The sequence below is a fragment of the Neodiprion virginianus genome, chromosome 1, assembly GCF_021901495.1.
Source record: "Neodiprion virginianus isolate iyNeoVirg1 chromosome 1, iyNeoVirg1.1, whole genome shotgun sequence".
Taxonomy (NCBI): domain Eukaryota; kingdom Metazoa; phylum Arthropoda; class Insecta; order Hymenoptera; family Diprionidae; genus Neodiprion; species Neodiprion virginianus.
The window spans coordinates 35487139-35508832 of NC_060877.1; the positions used below are offsets into that span (position 1 = coordinate 35487139).

The window sequence follows — 21694 nt, forward strand, 5'->3', positions numbered from 1 at the left end:
CGACGATTATGTTTTCATTGAATGTATGGGGCATTTCCTGTCAAATCGTCCATGAATAATAATTTGAATTTTTATGGGTGATCACATCTAATGTGATAAGCTTTAAGGACTTTTTTCGATTTTCGACCTTTCGCAGTTTGAAATTAAATATCGGATGGCCAGCCTGCGAAAAACGTGAGACGAAGAACGTGAGTGGTGCCGAGACGGCGGTGACCGAGTGTTAACTTTCAAGATGTTCTCTTGGTAGGTATGTACAACTGCGCGCAAGATTGAATCGGAGAATTTTAACGTAGAAGATTGCTTTAACAGCCGAATTGTTTCGAACATAGCGCGAAGTGGAGCGATAAATTTTTTTTTATCGTCTACACGTAACTTCAACTCGTGAATGGATGTAGCCCAGCCGGCTTGGTACCATGGACTTATGGAGCGTAAGCTAGGCTTGTGGCGAGGGGTTTGCGCCTTGGGGAGAGTACATGTGGTAGCACGTCGGCCATATTAATGAGCTAAGTTTTCGGACGCCACGTTTAAACGATTCACTTTAGGTAGTATTAGTTTTTTGGACAGATCGGTGCGATAAACTATTTCCTCGAACTGTATAGGTATGTACGAACACAGCTTCAATTCTTTTTGTATAAGAAACTGCGGGTAAGCACATTTTTTTCAATCCAATTTTAATTCCGGCGTACATTCTATAGAGGTGCGTAGCACTTGACATAGAACCAGAATAATACTGAGTATAGATGTGTACAAAGAAAAAACAAAAAAAAAAAAGATAATACAACGACAGAATGAACAGAAAACATCGCGTTGAATAATTCGTGAACGTACATAAATAAATGATTTACATTCACATGCTGAAATATATTTGTGTTCAAAAACTATAAATTGAACTCACATTTGGAATAGCATCATCTTTCAGCCTAACTTTGAAGGCAAATGTTCTATCGAATGATTCCGCTGAAAAATGATATGAACATAAACGAGCATACTTTATCACACTTGTGTTCGTCAACCCTATCGTATCAAGCCATATCCTACGCCTCTCAATATTTTTCGGAAAACTTGAATGAATATAGATACAAATACATTACTTGGCATCACAGCATTCACATTATTTACAGTTCCATAATCGTTACTTATACTTACAGGTGAAATGTAGCCTTAGTCCCTACTTCGACCTCGCATTGTTTTTGTGATTTTGAAAAAGATCTGTTTTTGCAGTTAGGCGCTACACAAAAAGACATGTTGTATTATTCCGAATTCTCAGTCCGTGATCGGCTACCTTCCGAACTAACCTATACAATAATAACGAACAACTGCACGTGCGTACATATCCGTGTGCCTCCGTGGTCCGTGGTATACGTATATCTATTTAGCTCATCAAGATGGCTGACGGCTCTGATTCCCCTTCCGTCTTTCACCGCATCAGGATCTTACATGCAGGTCTGGAAACTCTGATGGTGGGGGTATGTCCTCTTATTGAAGCACCGGCCGTTTCGCCTAGTGACCACGAGTGTCGCTACGGTAGAGGGATTCAGACTATGCGAAAGAGATGGAAACAGTGTGTTTTGAAACCTGTTTCCGTCTCGCTCACATAGCCTGAATCCCTCGATAGCAGCGACACTTGTAGTCACTAGGCGAAACGGCCGGTGCTTCAACAAGAGAACACCCCCTCCATTGAAATTTTGAGCGAGTTTCCAGACCTGCCGTGCGCCGCATTCCCGCAGGAAATGGCTCCTTCCATAAGTCCGTGCTTGGTACTTAGGTAGTTACATATCGTCTGCGCAGTCCACGCATCATCCGTACTGCAGGGGAATCCTGCATCGAATGACTGCATGAGCACCGCAGTCGCCGCGCCGCTGCCTTCGCGCCGAGTCGTTGATAATGTTATGTCATTTATCGAACAGGTTGCACAGACCTGCAGTTCGGTGTTAATCGAGCGAGCGGCTTGTTCGTGTGTCTATAAATGTAATAAAGAAAAGAAGGTTACATACCTATTAATAGTTTATCGGTAGATCAATTTTTCTACAAACTACTGTACGCACACTGTGATAATCTGTAACACGTCGCTGGTTCGTCGCTCGTCTCTCGCCAAATAATCTCACAATCGAAATTGTTAACAAGCGGTTCTCCTGGTTGGTATAACGTACTGTATAATTGAAATGCACATACGTACGTAATCAACACGAATCGTGATTGTGAAGGGAAAATTGAAATATTTATGATGATCGATCGAGTCGTTCTTAACAAAAACCTTGTTTCCTCGAATAGCGTTATTATACCACCCGCGCATTTTGCACGCGGGTCTCTCACGTTCTCTTATTGCACATGCGGTATTACAAATCGAGCGATTAACTTATCTTTTATACGATATAAATACATATACGAGATAGCCTGATAAGCTGTGGATTTGATGTTTCTTTTTCATATAGACGATTTCTTATTTGACGTCTAGGTGCTCTGTGGATGGAACGTTATGATTAAGAAGAGTTTGACAGCTCATTAGAAATTTGTCGAAATTCTAGACACTGCACACCAAAAACGCAACGTCCGATAATCTTTGTCAGCAATATTTCACGACGCTGTTGAGCTCTTACATTATTGCTTCTCATATTCAGTGACCATGGTAAGTGATGTTTATTCATAAGTCGTTTAACGTCAGCAAAAAATAATCGCGAGTCATTCATAATCTCTGGCTATACGAAAATGCATAAATGCATGCAGAGAAGTTTAAAAATATTAAAGTCAAATTATTTAAGTTTCTACTGATTCGCTAATTTTTAATAAATTTTCTTTCGTTGTCAAACAATGCCTGGAGTAACAATTCATTTTCAGAACGATGGAGTCAGACTTCGCGTTCATTCATCAAAAGAAATATCAGATGAAGTATTTTACTCGAAGAAAAGGCAATCGAGGACGTTTGAGACGCTGAATGAAACACACCATTTGTTGTACCTGCTGTTATGCCTTTTGGCAGTGTCCTTGACAGTGATTGTTTTGGAAAAGAAATTGCCAGAGCCGTTGTTGACCGACACCGAGGGCCTTTATCCTGAAAAGTTTGTCGCCGAGAGAGCAAGAAACAATTTAGTCAAATTGACTAAAATTGGCCCTCGGATAACTGGTAGCTATGAGAATGAGGTCATGGCTGTTAATTTTTTGAAGACTGAAATTCAAAACATTGTCAAAGATGCTCATAACAGTCATGAAATTCAAATTGACATCACTAAACACAGCGGTGCATTTCCATTAACTTTCCTGGATGGGATGACCAATGTTTATAGAAATGTTCAAAATGTTATTGTTAAAGTTGGGTCGAGAATCAACTCGAAACACAGCTTGTTGGTTAACTGTCATTTTGATACGTTTCCCGAGAGCCCTGGTGAGTTTTTATTCATATGAGATATTTGATGAATTTCAAATTTTAAAAAACTATTGAGAACATTATGTGTGAGTTTGCGTGGAATAAAGGAGTATTATTTCTTCAATTGTACAATTATTTGAATTTGTTTTCTTGCTAAGGATCACTAAACATTGCTTTTTGGACTTGCTTACTTGATAAATCTTCTATATATCAGAAAGTTATGAGAACGCGAACCATATTTCTTTTTATCGCCGAATAAAACAATGGTGAATAATCAGAGTAGCCATAAGACTTGGACATGCGGAAACTTTAGGAAAGTCAAGAAAATATCATTTTCTATGGTCATTTTGAATCAGTGTTTTAATTTAAATCTGAATTTAAATTTGAATCTGTGAATTGAAAATTTTTTTTAACCATCTATGTAGTTACTTTTCAAACTTTGGTTTTACTTGTCCCTTTCTCTCAATGGAAAAATATGTGGAAGGCTTCATGTAGGATATTCAATATTTATTAGTATCTGGTGTGTTCGTGTCGTAAAAATCTCATTCTTGCGTCGAGAGTTGAATGGTAATAAAAAATAACTTCAATCATTGTTCAAGGCCTGATTTTATGATCATTAATATTTCCTTCTCTGCAGCCGACCTCGGTTAAAGGCGTTCAGCCAAATTACTCTACTTTTAAATGAGCACTTGATCAATTTGACCTCTCAAATTTGAACTTTGGTTTTACAAGAAATTTGGTTCATCAGAAATATCAAATTATTCTTTCTACTCAGCTATTACTAGCCATGCATAAATAGAATAAATTGCACTGAAAAATTACAATTTGACCCAAGATATAAAAAGTTTATATCACAATTTTGATAATTTTTTCAACAATTAATTCATAGCTGTATAAACTGTATAGGTGGTTCAGATGACGGCGCTGGATGTGCCGTAATGTTGGAGATGCTGAGAATAATAGCTCAAAGTCCAAAGATATTGAAGCACAATATTATATTTCTATTTAACGGAGCTGAAGAAAATTTGATGCAGGTTTGTTCAAAGCCTTCATTCCATTTCGCCACATACAGGAATACACATTGGTCACATAAATATTTTCAACTCATATTATAATTTCAGGCATCGCATGGTTTTATAACGCAGCACAAATGGGCGAGCGAAGTAAAGTCTTTCATAAATTTAGAAGCCTGTGGAGCAGGCGGACGTGAATTATTGTTTCAAGCTGGTCCTGACAATCCTTGGATTTTGGAAGTAAGAATTGAACATATAATTGAACAACCGAAAACCGATTATCATGCATCTTTTTTACACAGTTGGTATATTTTGCAGGTTTACTCTGAGTCTGTCCCATACCCATACGCTTCATCATTAGCACAAGAAATATTTCAGAGCGGAGTCATCCCTGGAGATACGGATTTCCGGATATTTCGAGACTTTGGAAAAGTTTCTGGTATGAAATCAAATACTGCAAAATATCTCTTGTAACATTTCTTTGCCAGAAACTTGTCTATCTCAAACCAAGTAGTTCTGAAACTTTCATAAATATAAATTTTTTCCCCGCTTTCTGAAAATGAAAAAGTACTTATTGCCAAGAGTTAATTTGCTGAAAATACGAATAAAATTTTTTTTGAACATTCGCTATGTTTCGTCTTCTGAAAAAATTTACGGAACTGGGTAATATAAAAGTCTATTGATCAAGCCGATGTATTTGATTCATATCAGTATTTCAGCTCTACATGTAACTCCGATGTTTCCCTTCAACAGGTCTTGATTTTGCATGGTCAACAAATGGGTATGTCTATCATACAAGGTTTGATAACGTAGATCAAGTGCCACTAGGTTCCCTGCAAAGAACCGGAGACAACATCTTGGCATTAGTACGTGGAATAACGGCTGGTCACTATCTTTCTGACATAGTAATGAATCATCAAAAAGGAAGTCTAGTGTTTTTCGATTTCTTGGGTGCATTTGTAGTTAGATGGCCTGAGTATCTAGCAAGTACTATTAATATCGCTGTTATTTTGACGGGACTTTACTCCATTTTCCTCAACATGGAAACTGCTCGTAAATTAGGTGAGAAAAAAATTAAAAAACAATTAATGAAATTACCACATTAAATGTTCTACCCAATCACTTGATATGAAATTTTGATGGAGTTTTAATAGTTCCGTATACTCAACAATTACAGGGTGGTCATAAATTCTGGAAACGTGGAAAACATGGAAAAGTCAGGGAAATATCAGGGCATTTTTACTCAAGTCGGGAAATTTCTTTTACGGACAAATAAACCTAATAAATAAGGGGGTAATTAATGATAAGCCTGAAAAATTGATCTCAAATGATTTTCAATTCACTGTATTTCCTTAATCTCGCTACTTTTGATTATTCTCACACTATTGTATTAGAACATAAAAACAGTTGAAATCTAAAGATTGCCTATTGATTTGAAAATTTGAGATCTTAGCCAAATTTCTTCAATTTCGTAAATGCAATCCACTTGCTGTAAAATGGTCAGGAAGACAGTTTATTCTTGGTACTAGAAAACGTGGAAGAGTCAAAAATGTTTAATTGAAATTTTTTATGGCCACCTCGGTAATTTACTCAATTTTGTACGAAACTGTCTCTATTCCAGATCTGAGGCATTCGGTCTACATTAAACAATTGGCACTGTCTGTGTCAGCTGTGATTGGTTCCTATATATTCTCAATGATCTCTGTAACAATCGTGGCGGTCTTTCTGACTCATCTTGGAAAAGTTATGAGCTGGTATGCCAGACCAGCATGGTTATTTTTTCTGTACATTTGTCCGACCATATTCTCATCCATGGCATTTTTTTTAGCTGTTTCTAATCATCAAAAAAAGGTACGTGTCACAAACGGGACTAATTAATAATGCCATTGAAAACACCCATTTAGATTTTTATCAGGCCCTTTCAATGATTCAGCAAATTCAAACCGATCTGCATGCAGAGCTGTGCAGTATCTAGATTATCAATTAACTGTATTTGTTTAGTCATTAAATGAAGATTATATCAGTGACGGAGAAGTCAAGATTCGTAATTGGTATTTTCAGGAAAATATCACTCCATGGACGCTTTATTACTTGTATTTCGATGCGTATAACTTACTATGGATTACAGTTTTGTCTACCTGTGTTATACTACGACTCAGATCTGGATTTATACCCTTACATTGGGTGATATTTCCTTCTATAGGAAATATAATAAGAGAGAAATTTTTCAAGAGATGGAGAGGTGAGCAGTTAATATTGAAATTGAAAGCTTCTTGTCGCGTAGAATTTACCTAGTCGAAATAGAAGGTATTTTATGCCATTAGTAACAAAATGTGAATGCATTAAGAGCACCTAGAATCCTATAAGTATTTGACTTCACGCCGACACTCAAACTAATTCACCGTACTTTTTTCTTATTGTAGATGGGAAATGGTTGCTGTACCACATGGGTGTGATTAGTTTGCCTTACATACAGTCGTTTTACTTGACACTAGGCGCGCTCTACCTTTTTATTCCAATAATGGGTCGATCTGGTGCTGGTATTAACGCCGAAATCGTTATTGCGAATATGATATCGTTTATATTTTGTCTCCTTCTGAGTTTCACTGTACGTTCAAAAATTATTCATACCCCATAAAAATTGCACACTTGATTATACGGTTTAGTCGAAAACGGCAAATAGAAATCATATAAACTGCATTTCTGCACGTATATACTTTCTGTTCATACCTGTATTAAATCATCTGCTCTCACGCTCCTTGTAGTGTTTAATCTTGCACTTTGTACTGGAAAGCAAACGTTTTAGCAGAACCATATCATATTTTCAGCTACCCATAGTAATCGTGGTGAAAAATGCGGGCAGATTAATCAGCATTATGATTGGGATATTCTTAATAGCGGTTAGTATACTGATTTTGACACCGTTAGGCTTTCCGTACAGCGGTGATCCGCTTGCTCCAGCACCGGCCCGATTCATGATTGCAGTAAGTATGCCGTTGGTATCGATTGAAATACTCGGTGGAAATGGAAATTATAAAATATTTATTACCACAGCACACGCACAGACAATACTTCAACGAAAACGGTACGGTTCGGCATTCTGGTACTGGATATTGGTTGGTAGATTTGGATATGAACAGCCCACACAACGTGGAAACCATTGTACCAGAAGTAGCCACTGCAGGTTCAACGCTAAGAGATTGCAAAGAAGAGTTATACTGTGGATTACCGTACCTGATGCCTGTCACAACGTTTTTATGGTAAAAGTGAGCTTTGGTATAAGCTGAAACGAATTAGGTCTCAACGATTTCCTGACAGATTCCTTCAATTTATACACTAGGAAAACGAGCTGGATTCCAGGTCCTGCGCCGTTGATAAAAATACCCACCAGGTTGGAAAGAATTTCGAAGATAACCAAAGGAAACATCATTAGTTTCAGATTCAATGTTACAGGTAATTTCTGATTTTGTAATTGATGCTTTGCTCAAGTATCAGTCAAAATAGTAGCCAGGAAATGGTCGTTATTAATCTTGGTTTTCAAATTTCAGGTCCTGATCATATTGGCATCATCTTATCACCGTACGAAGGTGTGCGTCTGATAAAATGGAGTGTGTTGGACGATCCGCCTCTGGAAGGACCTCTTTGGAATAATAGACATACTTACTTTATTTATTATGCTTGTGCAGCTGACTGCGACCCTTACAGTTTCAGCGTCGATTTAGAAGTGAGTTGATAGACTTGTGTCGATTGCATAAATTAAATGACATTCCTCGTTGAATAGGTGTTGTAATAATGTCTAAAAACTCGCGTATGACTTTCTCTCCAGATACCACATGGTCATAAAGGGCCTTCATTGAGCATTGCATTAGCAGGCCACTTTCTGCACGGTGAAAATCAAAAATCTTTAAGGTTCAAGACTTTCCTATCTCAATTTCCGTCTTGGACCGCAGTTATTCCTTGGACTGCTACTTACACCTCTTGGATATATTAGCGGTGAGCTGGGATTATGATTACTATGTTGTGATGACATGGGCTCGATTCTAATTCTGTTTAAAACTATTTTATAACGCAATCAAAAGACCCTTTTTTTTTCTATACAACCCATGTATTACTGCAGTAAATTACATGTTAAAGAAATTGGCAGACTACTGCTACTATAGGAACCGAAAACGCCTTACAACATGACTAAGACGTATTCGAATTATAGCAGTATGCATACAAAATTCCTATTGCAAATAAATTAGGTAGACGAATTCTCACTCTGGTACTTAGTTTTTTTTTCTTTTGCAAATACAATCATTTTTAATTCGTATGCAATATACAGGTATTGGATGTATAAGTATTGTACCTAAGTAAACTTTTTAGGTTTAGATTATAGTATGCTTATAATTAAGCATAGCACAAATTCATACACCTACGAATATATTTATTCATGACGTTTTTTTGTCTTATCCGCAGCCAGTAATCGGCACCTTGTATTAGCTATTATCACGTGATGTTTCAGCTTAAGCACACGAAAATCTCGCGCTCTCCTAATCGCGAAAGATACGTGAGAAATCTGCTTCATAATAAGCAAAAGTCGTAGTAGCAGCCTACCAGGCTACCTGATTTCCAATATGGTACTATATACAGGCTTTAATGAGGAAGAAGAGAACGGACGAGAAATACATAATGTACAAATATTATATATATACACATACACATAGTGTAGACATATGTTAAGTAGTTGGTAACGGATGATTTTTTAAAGGTGGAGAAGATTCACCGTTGTTAGTATAATTATTAAAAGGTCTATACAAAGCAATTTCAGCAATCATAGGCTTGCAATGGTTAGACCAAAAAAACAATATATGACTAATAATAACTAACAGAATTTGTTCGAGAAACGATTCAAATCGCATGCGACACATGTTGTGGGTTTCTTTTATGGTTACTCCCTTGTTTCGAATTTCTTTGATTATTTTTTCTGTTTTAGATGATAAGTAACGTAAAATAAGATTAACGATAAAGTGCCATTAGATAAATTATAGGCTAAATATACAAAAATGATGAAATAACACATAAAACTTGTTGCCAGGTGCAGCCGCGTACACTTCGGCACGTATGTAAACTGAGCAATTTCTCTTAAAAAGATGACAAGATAACGTTATTCTGAAACTCGAAAGCCTAGAGCATATCAACAAAAGCCAAAATATCATGAATATAATATCTAAAGTTGTCATTTGACAATTTATATAATGCCAATTTTATACGATTAAGTAAAATAATGATTAACTAATATGTACTGATGATGCCAGTGCATTCGATGCTGCTCTGACATATAATGTTCATTCATAAAAGTGATAGTAAGAAAACGATCTCGACAAAAATTTCCGAAAAAATCCATGCCATATATACTAGAGTGTTTCAAAAAAACCGACTATTTTTTTTTTTTTTTTTTTTTTTTCGAAGAACATTGAAAAGTCTTCCGAGTGTCCCTCAAAAATGACCTCGGTAAAATATGAGCTCTTGATATTGATATTTAGAGGTGGCGATTCTCAATTTTCTATTTCCCATTTAAATAACATGGGAAAAAATTTTTTAAAAACTTAGAATTATATTGCTCGAAAACGAATCAGTGTGAAGATATAAACAAAACATATTCTTGTAGGAAATTTTACGCTCTACAAAAAAGATCTGTATAAAGATTTGCACAAGGTAAGTCGTTTCGGAGTTATCAGGCCTCAAACATCTAACCGTTTGAAATAATGATGTTATTAATTTACAAATGCTACAAAACTGACTCATATCACTTAAATACACAATATTATTGATTTTAAAATTAAAACTATAGACTTCCAATGAAATGTTAATTAGCAAATTTCATTAATCAACGATATGAGTCAGTTTTGTAGCATTCATAAATTAATAACATCATTATTTCAAACGGTTGGATGTTTGAGGCCTGATAACTCCGAAACGACTTACCTTACGCAAATCTTTATTCAGATCTTTTTTGTAGAGCGTAAAATTTCCTACAAGAATATGTTTTGTTTATATCTTCACACTGATTTGTTTTCGAGCAATAAAATTCTAAATTTTTAAAAAATTTTTTCCCATGTTATTTAAATGAGAAATAGAAAATTGAGAATCGCCACCTCTAAATATCAATATTAAGAGCTCATATTTTACCGAGGTCATTTTTGAGGGACACTCGGAAGACTTTTTAATGTTCTTCGAAAAAAAAAAAAATAGTCGGTTTTTTTTTTATACACTCTAATATATATAACATGTAATAGATATATCTTTCAAACGAGAAATTTGCAAAAAATGAAATCCTAACAATCATCTATCACGCTCTCAAAAGGCTTATTGGACGAAACAATGATGGAATCTATCGAATTCATCAAACGTATTTAAAGCATTTATTGTTATTGAATCAATTTTCTAAGTCATATTCAATAAAATTATAAATAGAAATATTCACAATATATAAACGGTTGCTGAATTAACTGAGATTTGAAATCTTAAATTATATCTCGAACTGGTTCGACTTTTCAAAAAGGTTTTCGTAGCAACGTAATACTGTTGATAGATTTAAAAAATTTTAGAAACAATAATTATACAATAACAATGATGACGATAATAACAATAACAATAATAATAATAATAATGATAGTTTGAATTAGACGAATAATATTTATACGTTGGATGCCTTTTAGTCGTAGAAACACGTAATTTGCGTACTGCAGTACTTATTGTTAGACCAGTTACAAGCATGAATTTCACAACAAGGACGCGACTTATCGAATTGCGTATAAATATCAACTGATTATCATTATATGACAGTTATTTATATTATAGTACCTTGATATAAAGCATAATATATTGTATAGTCAAAAGTACGACTAAAGAATATTTTATCATCCATACAAAACTCGCCGCTTAACGCCTTTAAGTAATACAATTAATAAAAATAATCTTTCTAAAAGAGGAAAATAATCGATGAAAATAAAGTAATTATAATAATTTTCTATAGTAATTCTAATCGATTTGTTGTTATACTTATAATACAATTCTGGGAGTAGGCTTTCGAAGATTGTTGCTAATTGTTTAAAAAAAATCCTTCTTGTTACTGCAATTTCTGCAGTCCAGAAATGAATTTTGTTCGGGTTACGTCCATCAAATTTTTTCATGGGTATAGAATATAATATATATTCACATCTTTCCGTTTAAATGCTTTCGCTTCTTATTTGCATTTTTGTCTCTTATTCTCTTACCTGTAGACATAATAGGTACGCCATTTCCCTCCTTACCTATGTAGCTGCGGTAGCTATTATGTAGTATGTTACGGGGTTTATCATATCTTGTTAAATATAAAAACAATCCGTCAATTCAAATCATTTACAAGTTTACTCTTAGTAATAATCATTGGTATTGTTTATGAAACAGGGTTTTAATTTACGTTGCGTTACTTTTTTTTATACATATTTAATTTTCGTTCCACCTCACTCAATGGTTCATGATCCACCATACGTGTGATATATTATTTATCGTTTTATACTCTACTTTAGTTCAGATTCACATACTTACGTCGAGATCAAGTACAGACAACGATTTTTTTTTCTTTTTAATTTATAGAGGCACGCTTATTTGCAGTGCAAAAGAACTTCTACATGCCTATGTTATATGTAGCAACGTATGTAGCATAAAGCAGGGATTTGATACAACAAAAAGTGGATCGATCGATTAACGATAATGATAGTTTTTCCAAAAGTGTTCAACCTCGATCCGTAATTTCGCCGATGATTTATTAAGATTTAATCCTTATTGTTATTAATACTATCAGAGTTCCTGTGTTTGTAACGCCGTGATGCGTGCTGCGCATTGATTTTGTGGCGCCTGGTCTCGACGTTCGATTCCTTTTATTATTCTAATCAATCAGTGTACGTATACTATTACACATCAGTCTAGTAATATTATAACGATACATATAATTTATAATATATGTAAAGATTGTTATGTCGGAAAAACTTGTTGACAATTCATTGTAATAAATGAAATACTTTTACGGTGTTCTTCGCTATACAAATTTAAAACATGTATACATACGTGCAAACTGTTCACATTCATTAATATTATTTCCTCACTTGTCTCCGTCACTTCGTCATCGTCGTAAAAAAAATCTCAAATTCAACATACAAGTGCAGCATATAAAATCGTTACAATTAACAAATTTAATACCTACCTATTATCTAGCGCGTAATCGGGTGAACGAATTTGAGATAAATACGTTACACTCAGTGCGAGGAGTGGCTCGACGGTGTTACACAGAGTAAATAAATTCAATGGATTTTCTGCCTATATCCGAGTTATACAACGTCGAACTTTTGTTACATACAAGTATGTAATGTAATTTCCTGCTATTGTTAACTTTAACTGATCGCGATTTATCCTTAGTGTGCAGTGAGATGTATATATACATATATATGCATATATGCATAGTCGCGTGTGAATTTTACCAATCAGACGATAAAAATTGAAATTCGTTGCCTAATTTCTCCCAGTCAATTCGTTATTTCAATTCACAGATCATACGGTGACTGATTTTTCCCCCCGATTTTCCTGCTGTTCCTGTTACGTAGTAGTAATGGGTCCATTACTCTTTATTACGTAGTTTAACTTGGTCTGAAATCGCAGAAACGAACGGGCTGCTTAACTCGCTGGGACATTTCCTTGTGTCTCGTTCGTTGTAAGAGAAATATGTCAATATTGACACGCGGCCGGTCCCGTAAGTCGAGAACAGTTTCCTGATGGTTAAAGTGATTCGTGCCGTGCAATGAATTCCGCGCTGCTGCGTATCTCTCAGTTCCCGCGAGATTCATGGGTGTATATTCGTTATATCTCTGCTTCTGTACCTACCTGTAACAAACCGATGTAGGAATTTAGTATTAACAGATCCGCTCTTGGGTTTTCGGACTAAACGCCGTGCGTGATGGACAAACGCCTTGCAGAGTCCGCGACACGCGTGTCGTTGATAATTTTTCAAAAGTCAAGTTTACGAATCGTCGCATTTTCATGGTGAATAGTTTAAAGAATTTTTTCTTAATTCCTATAATCTTCGATATTTCTGATAATTATCGATTGCGTCGTGGAATAATCTGTGCCGATAATCGTTTATACAACGTTTAAGAGGTAAGACGAATTTACTTGCATATATACACTGAGAAGAATTTTGTTTGTTACAGTAACTAGAAAAATTCAGTAAAACAGGTATCGTTAAAAAAAACTGTTTGAATATTGTTGGAATTACGTAAAACGAGGTACGCGTAACAATTTTGCACTATTGTCGATCCTTTTTTGGTTATTGTAACGCAAAATCAGTTTCTGAGGTTTACTCTACTTTTTTACTTAAATAAGGCTTCAACGTCAATTTATTGTTGAACAAGCATTAAATTTTCGCAACGGTTGCAAGAAAATATAGCAACAGTGATCGTAATGATAAAGAATTGTAACGGATACCAGACTTTCCGGTAAGAGCTAGAAAACTAATTTTCATTTTGTACCTGGAACAATATTTTTCGGTTGTGTTAATAAATGAGAATAGTTAAGGAACTAAAAATTTCTTTCAGTGTATCGTTGTGATATAGATTGATTACAATCGCACATCCGACGTATCCTCAAGTGCAGATTCTTTATAAAGACGACAGAATAACGTAATAATTAGCGATTACATCACTATTAATGCACCGTGCAATGCTGAAAGAACAAGCAATTAGCCAAATGATTAATTTAAATAACTTTCATCATCTCTCAGGCATAAAAAATGGAAATGGCGGGTACTGTTATGTACATATTCGCAAGATTAATGCTCGTCCAAATATTGTTGCACTCATTGTTACATGTTTGAAATAATAATTAATCACGTATCTGTGAGATGGACAAAAATAGAAATAATACTTAAAAAACATAAGGTATTAATTAACAAGTTCAAGTGTAGTATGGGTGAATATTTGCGACGTGCCTCAGGGATAAAAATAAATTCTTCCGCAAGACGTTCTGACAATTATTAACTATTCGCGAATTGATTTGTTTACTGCAGAGATGCGGTTCATCTCACCTGCAGGTGCATCTGGTTACCGGCTCAGTTTTAACTCGAGTTAATTACTCCACTTCAATCAGCAACAATTAACGCGGGCTCATCTCTGACAAGTTCGCTACAAAAAAAAAAAAAAAATCGCAGGCACTTATTATAACACCTCGAGAACCTTGCTCAAAACATTATACCATTAACAGGACGACGACTTAAGGGTATAAAAAAATATATATATATTGCGTCAGTATCCGGATACTTCCCTACTTTGCGAAATTGCAGATATTCGTGTAATAAAACGTTATTTTTATTCCGTAAATTTATAAAATTTGACTCGTGTCCCTGAAATTTCCGTTCGATAAAACTTGAGATATCCAAAAGTAGCTCCCAATTTTCTCGCAATTAGCATAAAGTAAGAAATTCAAAATGGCGCCGAAAGGTAAGGCGAGTTCAGCAATCATACGCAAGTTATTCGTCGTCTGGTATTGAAACGAAGAATACACACGCCGGTATGTATATATACACCCAAAGTTCATGTTTGAAACAAGTATACAGCTTGTTCGGCAGCGATTTGAGTCGGGGACGAATACTCGTTCACATTTCTAGACCATCGACAGCACTTCTCAGCATCAGCTCACTTGAACTGTACCTGTTTGTTCATCAATTAGCACTTCAGACACGGAGCAGAGACTCATTTGCGCGGCCTACTTCTATTCCGGTTTCTCGCTTCGGTTATATATTTTCCGTATATTCACCTGCGACCCGCTCGCTAAAAGAGGGATAACACAACGCCTGTCTTTATACGTTATATTGTTTTCTGAAAAGTTTTCGAACTCTCGAATGATCTACAGCCACTTCAGGCCGCATCCTCAATACATGTCGAGCCTCAAACAGCCTCGACCTTTTCTTTCCCCTCTTTCTTCAATCAGCCGAGAATCATTGCGATTGATTTGCGCAAAGGTTAATTTGAAGCGCGGGAATTTTGAAACTTTCGAATCGATCGATGCGCTTTTGTTCGCCGGGAAATACAACCGAGTGGTGAACGCTTCGCAATTAAACTTTTTTGCTATTGTGCATATTTTCGTATAAGAGGAGACTGTATTCGAAGCGACAATTTTAGTTGTACCCACTGGCATTCATAGGTTCATTATTACAGTGAATTACGTCGATTCTGGTACCCTGTACGAAATACTTAGGACGTAGTTCTTGTCTTGCGATAGAATATGGGTGCCTCTCGACGCTGCTGAGAGCCGCGTGTTTGTGGTTTTCAAAGAAGGACGCATCCGCGCTGCAGCATATGTGGTAAATTATTGTCGTTTTATCATTCGAAGTGGGAAAGAAAGGGTTCGGGGTTAAGTTAAACTCAGCTTGGAACGAGTTATGAATATTTTACAAGTTCTCCATTCATCGCGGGAGATCACCTAGTGTCACGGTAATTCGTCCCAGACCGAAGAGCCGCATCCTCGGAAGTCTCGGGCTGAGTTTCACATAGCCGGTACAAGAACCTCGCATTCAGAACTTGTATCATGTTCTGCTTCTAATTCGGTGTAGACAAGACAAAATAGAGGCGTAACAAGAGCTGAGGGCATTTTTTTTCAGAATAGTTATTATTTTTTTCCGTTATTTATAGTACGATAACGCATGTAGATGAATAATTTTTCTCTGCAGTACATTGACAACTATAAAAATCAATTAATCTGTACGTACAAATTTAGGATCCAACCTACTGATTTCACTAATTATTTCGCAGCTCGATCAAGTTCTATTTTTGATTTTCAATCATCGATCGTTATTTCAAGTAGTGAGAGAAGGAAATTTGCAGAAGTATGAGTATATTATATCCCACCAGCACGATAGTGAGCCGCCATTTTTGACGCTCGCGGTTTTTCCAGTCTTTATATATAAATTCGAGCCGATTTCTAATTCGGCTGCTAAATAAGAAGTAATAAACTCAACGCCGAAATGGTAAACATTGAAACGACGTTTTAGCGGAGCTTTAATTGCACGTCGAACATATGAGAATAGTTTGAAATAGATAATTCCGCCAATAGTGCATATCTGCTTACTATCACATTATATATTCACGATGTGATCCTGCAGAGTTGAATGGCATTTCCAAACGTCTGCACGGATAATCTCCGGGTTTCTTTAAGACGATGTAAATAACTAACAGCTCAAACGATCGGTTCACTGATTGTGAATTTGCAAAAATACTGCTTCCTCCTATAGCCTGCTACCACGAATTTCTACAGAAATTGTATCATTTCCTATTATTTCGTACAAAATTTTAAATACTCATAATATTTCATAAAGAATTGTTAATTTTCTTTAAAAATTGTAGTAGCTTGTATATTTTTTATTGAAAAAATATAAATTTCTATGAAAATATACAAGTTCTTATGAGAAAATATGCTTGACAATTTCCTGTTAAAAAATTGTACGAAAATTCGCAGTTTCCCTAAAAATTCGTATCAAATCGTAGAAATCATTATCACCAGGGTGACCATTACGGTTAAAAGACCGGTATATGTGTACCAATGTAGAATTGGTAAAATGCAGGTTTATTGTTTCAAGCAGCTTTGAAGCGTAGATCCCAGAAAACGTCCATGGCAGGGCCACTTTTGGAGCTCGCGACACTCCCGAGGACCTGACCGGATGGAGTTTGGACGCGGATCGCCAGTTTATGCGTGCGTCGCGCGTGTCTTGGTTACAAATCCGACTCCTCGCAGGAGCTCCATTGTTAACTGCACCGTTGGCCAATCGTCGAAGACTTTCTCCTCAACGGAACCTGACTGCAAGACCTCAGGGTGCCTACTAATCGTCTATTTTTATTCCGTCTGTCGAGGAGAAAAATACCAGAGAAAAATCAACAGGGGAGAAGAAACCAAAAATTTTATTCTCGCGATTTTCCCGTGATTCCGGTCTAACAATATGATTTATTAAAATCAAATTATACGAATACGGTAAACTTTGTGCGAGCCTTTATTTGGAGGAGAATCATGCGCGACGGAAAATTATTATTATTATTATTATTATTATTATTATTATTATTATTATTATTATTATTATTATTATTATTACTATTATTATATACGACTATTTATATTATGGTAGTGTGGCTTGTTGGAATATTTTCACTTGGAGACTCTGTCCCCTGATATCTTGGAGCCCGATGAAGTCGGTTCAGAAAATCTCTGTGTACAATTACGCATCATTGTTGACGATGATCAAACAATCGGCATACTTTTGTGACACCTATGAGTTCCGCTGCGAGTTCCGAGGCTCACGTTATCTGGCGTGAAGCACACGCGACAGGAAATCGTCGAGATAAGACAAGGCGTAATGTGAATACCGGCATGATCTGATTGCTACACGTCGGGCCGGCTCATCCCTTATCGCCGGGAAGATTATGCCGGAGTTAATTACCGTACATCAGACTTGTTAACAAGTGTGCAAGATTTTTATCGAGTGATTTGAAATTTTTTTTTCATTCAATTGAAATATTTCAAAGTCTTCTCAACACCAAATCTTACCAACTTCGTTGGTAATCTCCTCTCGTTCGTTTTCTTTTTCCCACCTGATCGAAGGCGTAACAACGACATGAAAAAATCAGACTTGCAATGCGGTTCGTGCGTTACGATTTTTACTGTTATACTCAAGGTCCGTATTCCCGTCTCGCTTTTCTACCACTGACGAGACAGCTTCTGCACGGAGTTTGCTTCGCTGCATAACAAATGTCGCAAAGTCTGAGCGTCCGGAGGTGAAACGCGGTGACTCGCAACGATCTCAATCTGTAGCTTTTTTCCTTTTCTTTCATTTTTATAAAATATTCAGACGGAATTCAGTAGCGTTCATTTTTTTCTTTTTTTTTTTTCTTTTCTTTCTTTTTAACGAAAAAATTTTCTTCGCATCGCGTTAGTAAAACTTGCGATCATGTAAACATCGTGGTTCTATTCTGAAATTATTAAACGAAAAGACAAAAGTTCGTGTAACAAGTAACGGGTTCTCGAATATGGCAGGAAAAGGAAATGCAGCGTAGAGTCGTACATGTATTTGATAAGATCGTTCTATCCAGATGTCTTGCGGGGATCAAGGGACCCGAAACCGTTGAAGGGTGCCGGATGCCCAAAGAATACCAAAACCGCGATCACGAAAGAATTTAGAACTCAAAAGAACGCACCATATTCAGTCGAGATGCGGTCGAAGTTTTTGGAAAGGCTTTCCTTTCCTTGCTCGATATATTTCTTCCTTACAATCTTGGAAGTATTGGTATGTACAGAGTGTACCGTTTCTTTTCGTACTCTTTATTTTTTGACGTCTTTCTTCCTGGTTTTACTCCTTGTTCAAACAAGGCCGTGGAACATGTAAATAAGTGAATTTTTTTTCAATGCGATCGCGGTGCAGGCCACGTTACGGTTCTGGATACACAAAACGTAAGTCCTGTAACATAGCCCGTTGAAGTACGTAATGACGACAGACGCTGGCCTGAGTGATGCGATCGATGGTCATTCGCCACATTCCGATTGATCGCGTGGATCGAATGACGATTAGGATCGCTGACTAACACACATTTACGTCGATTTTTACACCCGAGCCAACGCCAAAGATGGATACAGAATTTTTAACTCCTCCTCTGCACGCCGGTCACTCGCCTCTCTACAGCAACTAATATAATACTTACATATATAGACACACGTTATACACGTGCAGATGTGAAAATGTACGCTTCGCTGTTAAAAATTTCTGTATGCAGAAACTTCTGACACTGTGTCGAATGTTTTATTCGGATACGGAACAAATATAATAAATTTACTATACAATTTTGGAAATTTAAATTACTTTTTTGTGTTATTCCTATAAATTTTAGCGAAACGAAACATTTTCGTTGTACATATAACACGAATACGTAGCAATTTACGTCGCTGTACCGAATTGATAAATTTGCAATCTGATTTCTTAAATTGACAACGCTTTTGTACAGTAAATTTTTAGTACAAACAAATTGGTCGTTCGTTTTCTCGCTCAATTTGTAGCTAAAGTGGGTAAGCAAATTATTAAAATTTTGAAAAAAAGCCATTCCAAAACCGCAGGCTGGAAAGAAGAGGAGACTCTTCGGTCGAAGGAAGAAGCGAAGAAGGGTTACCTTCATGTGTCGCGGCAAGAGTTGCGGACAGCAGGGTTGCTGGAAGGCGCATAACACCGCCCACGTAATGGCCGGGGCGTGACTTCCGGTAGCTCAACGAGTTTCGAGCTTCGCTCTTGTGTGGTCAATGCCGAGGTAGATAGACCCGAGCACCCGGATATGGCCAAAACTCGACGCAACGTGGTCATTTAGAAACGTACATAAAGTGAGTACGACCTGCATTACGATGTCAATCACGAACCTGGTGTACCAAATACCGTCTGAACTCTACGGAACGGTGACATCATCCATGGTTGTAGGTACCAGCTTCGAAAGTCAGACTTGCGTTGCATCGCCCGAGTCTTTATGAAAACTAATCATACGTACATACGTACGTCATCTTCGAAGTTTGTGTTTTGAATTCGGTTTCTTCTTTCTTCCGTGACAGTTGTGTCGTCGATCTGAATCAGGAGGATTTAAATTTCAAGAACAGATACTTGTGATACTTCCAATTGAACTCAAAACCTTAAATAACGAAAGCTCGATGAATGTTGAGGTGAAAAATTGGGTTTCGTTGAATTCTTAAGTTTGATCAAACTACAGTGTGACAAATATATGAATTGTAAGGACGTTCGTTTGTCGTAAAGTATATTTTCTATCTAATCGAAATTCTAGGATTCTATCTATCTTTTACTGGACGATTCTGTAATTGTTACGAAACTCTTTTTTCATTTAATAAATAATAAATATCTCGTTTTTCAATCGAAGTTACGAGCCGTTTTACAGAGTAAACGACGTTCGCGAAAATTCTCATTCTTTGCGATTTCTCATATTTTGAGACAGTCTGGTATTTTAGTCACGTGGTCGTTACGTATCAGACGGCCATAGAGCATATTAGACCTCGTTGCGTTACGCACGTCGCGTAATACGTCCTGCAACGATTTCGCAACGACAATTATAGCGTTTTACGTAACGGCCACGGTGCTCGGTACAGGTATCTATAATAATAACGAGGCGACGCAAACCTGTAGCAGAAAAGATTACCCGCGTGACACTTTTTCAGCTCAACATTTGCCGCACTAATGTCAAATTTCGGGAATAATCGATGCTCGTTTGCACGTACGACGCGACTTCTCGACTATATTTATAACGCGCGTTATCAGCTGTCTCTCCGTCCTTAGCAAAAAAAAAAGAATCTCATTCAAGTATTTCGCGAACGCGTCATCGCTCCGGCCACCATGGCCAAGGTCGCAAATTGCGATCCATCATCCGACGTTGAACAAACGTCACAATACTCGTAACTCTTGGGCGCCCGCACCCGATTTTCCAAACTTCCCGATTTTCTTTTCTTTCCTTAATCTTTCGGACGTTCAGTGGAAATATCATAACGGTTTGGGATTCGGCACGTGGTTCGTTCGGACCAGAAATCGACTCGCGTGTAATTCAATATAATCCTTTTCAAGCCAATGAAACAGCAGATCGCCGATCGTCGTCAGGACGGTAATAACGGGCGCCATTACCTCGGATGATCGGTGATTGGCCAGAAGGAGTGTAATGAGTGACGAAGTAGGTGCGACGTACGTTATGTTAAAAAGAATGAGGCACGTCGGTCACCCCTCTCTGCCTCCGGCTCTTCTTGGACAGGCAAAGGTGAAAGAGGCGAACGTCGTCCGGTTCTTAGACCGAGGTACTTCTGCGGCATCAGTTCTTCGGCAAACCCTCTTCGTGAACAGTGCGGGCGGTATGGGAGCAGTGATTTCTCTCGAGGAGTTATTCAGTTTTAAAAACTCGATATCGCACCGTGTCTGCCCCGATTCTGATTCGTTGACGTTCCAAAAGTGCGATTGCCGATTAGCCGATTTCCGATTTGATAAAAAAAAAAAATTAATAATTCGAGAATTTTAAAGAAATTTAAACGACCACCGAAGTGCAGATCACAGTGAATCGATGCCTAAATTTCAATCTAACCGTCAAGAACGAGGAAAGGGGATTTCGAAACTGATCCAACCCTGCCATCAACTTCCGTTTGAAATGCAATCGGAGAATTTCTGCTAACGCTGCATCGTTTGAGATAAGTATAATGGAATTGCGGCGAACGGTTTTCCTGGATAAGCGTAGTGCAATCG

At 37.0% G+C, this 21694-nt stretch overlaps 1 protein-coding gene across 8 annotated transcripts; it reads left to right on the plus strand.

Annotated features, from left to right (window-relative positions):
* The first annotated feature begins 224 nt into the window (after positions 1-224).
* On the plus strand, positions 225-9834 carry LOC124310559 (endoplasmic reticulum metallopeptidase 1-like). Of its 8 annotated transcripts, XM_046774619.1 has the most exons (16): positions 1736-2135; positions 2456-2626; positions 2836-3379; positions 4268-4395; positions 4483-4614; positions 4693-4813; positions 5128-5436; positions 5996-6225; positions 6436-6616; positions 6798-6982; positions 7203-7358; positions 7429-7634; positions 7715-7827; positions 7923-8098; positions 8201-8367; positions 8879-9834. In XM_046774619.1, the coding sequence occupies exons 2-15, from the start codon at positions 2624-2626 to the stop codon at positions 8363-8365; spliced, it is 2649 nt and encodes an 882-aa protein (XP_046630575.1). In that variant the 5' UTR covers positions 1736-2135; positions 2456-2623; the 3' UTR covers positions 8366-8367; positions 8879-9834. The 8 variants fall into 8 exon arrangements, with proteins under 8 accessions (XP_046630574.1, XP_046630572.1, XP_046630575.1 ...); XM_046774618.1 differs by lacking the exon at positions 1736-2135 and adding an exon at positions 225-243 and having other exon boundaries at positions 8201-9834; XM_046774616.1 differs by lacking the exon at positions 1736-2135 and adding an exon at positions 523-599 and having other exon boundaries at positions 8201-9834.
* The last annotated feature ends 11860 nt before the right edge of the window (positions 9835-21694 follow it).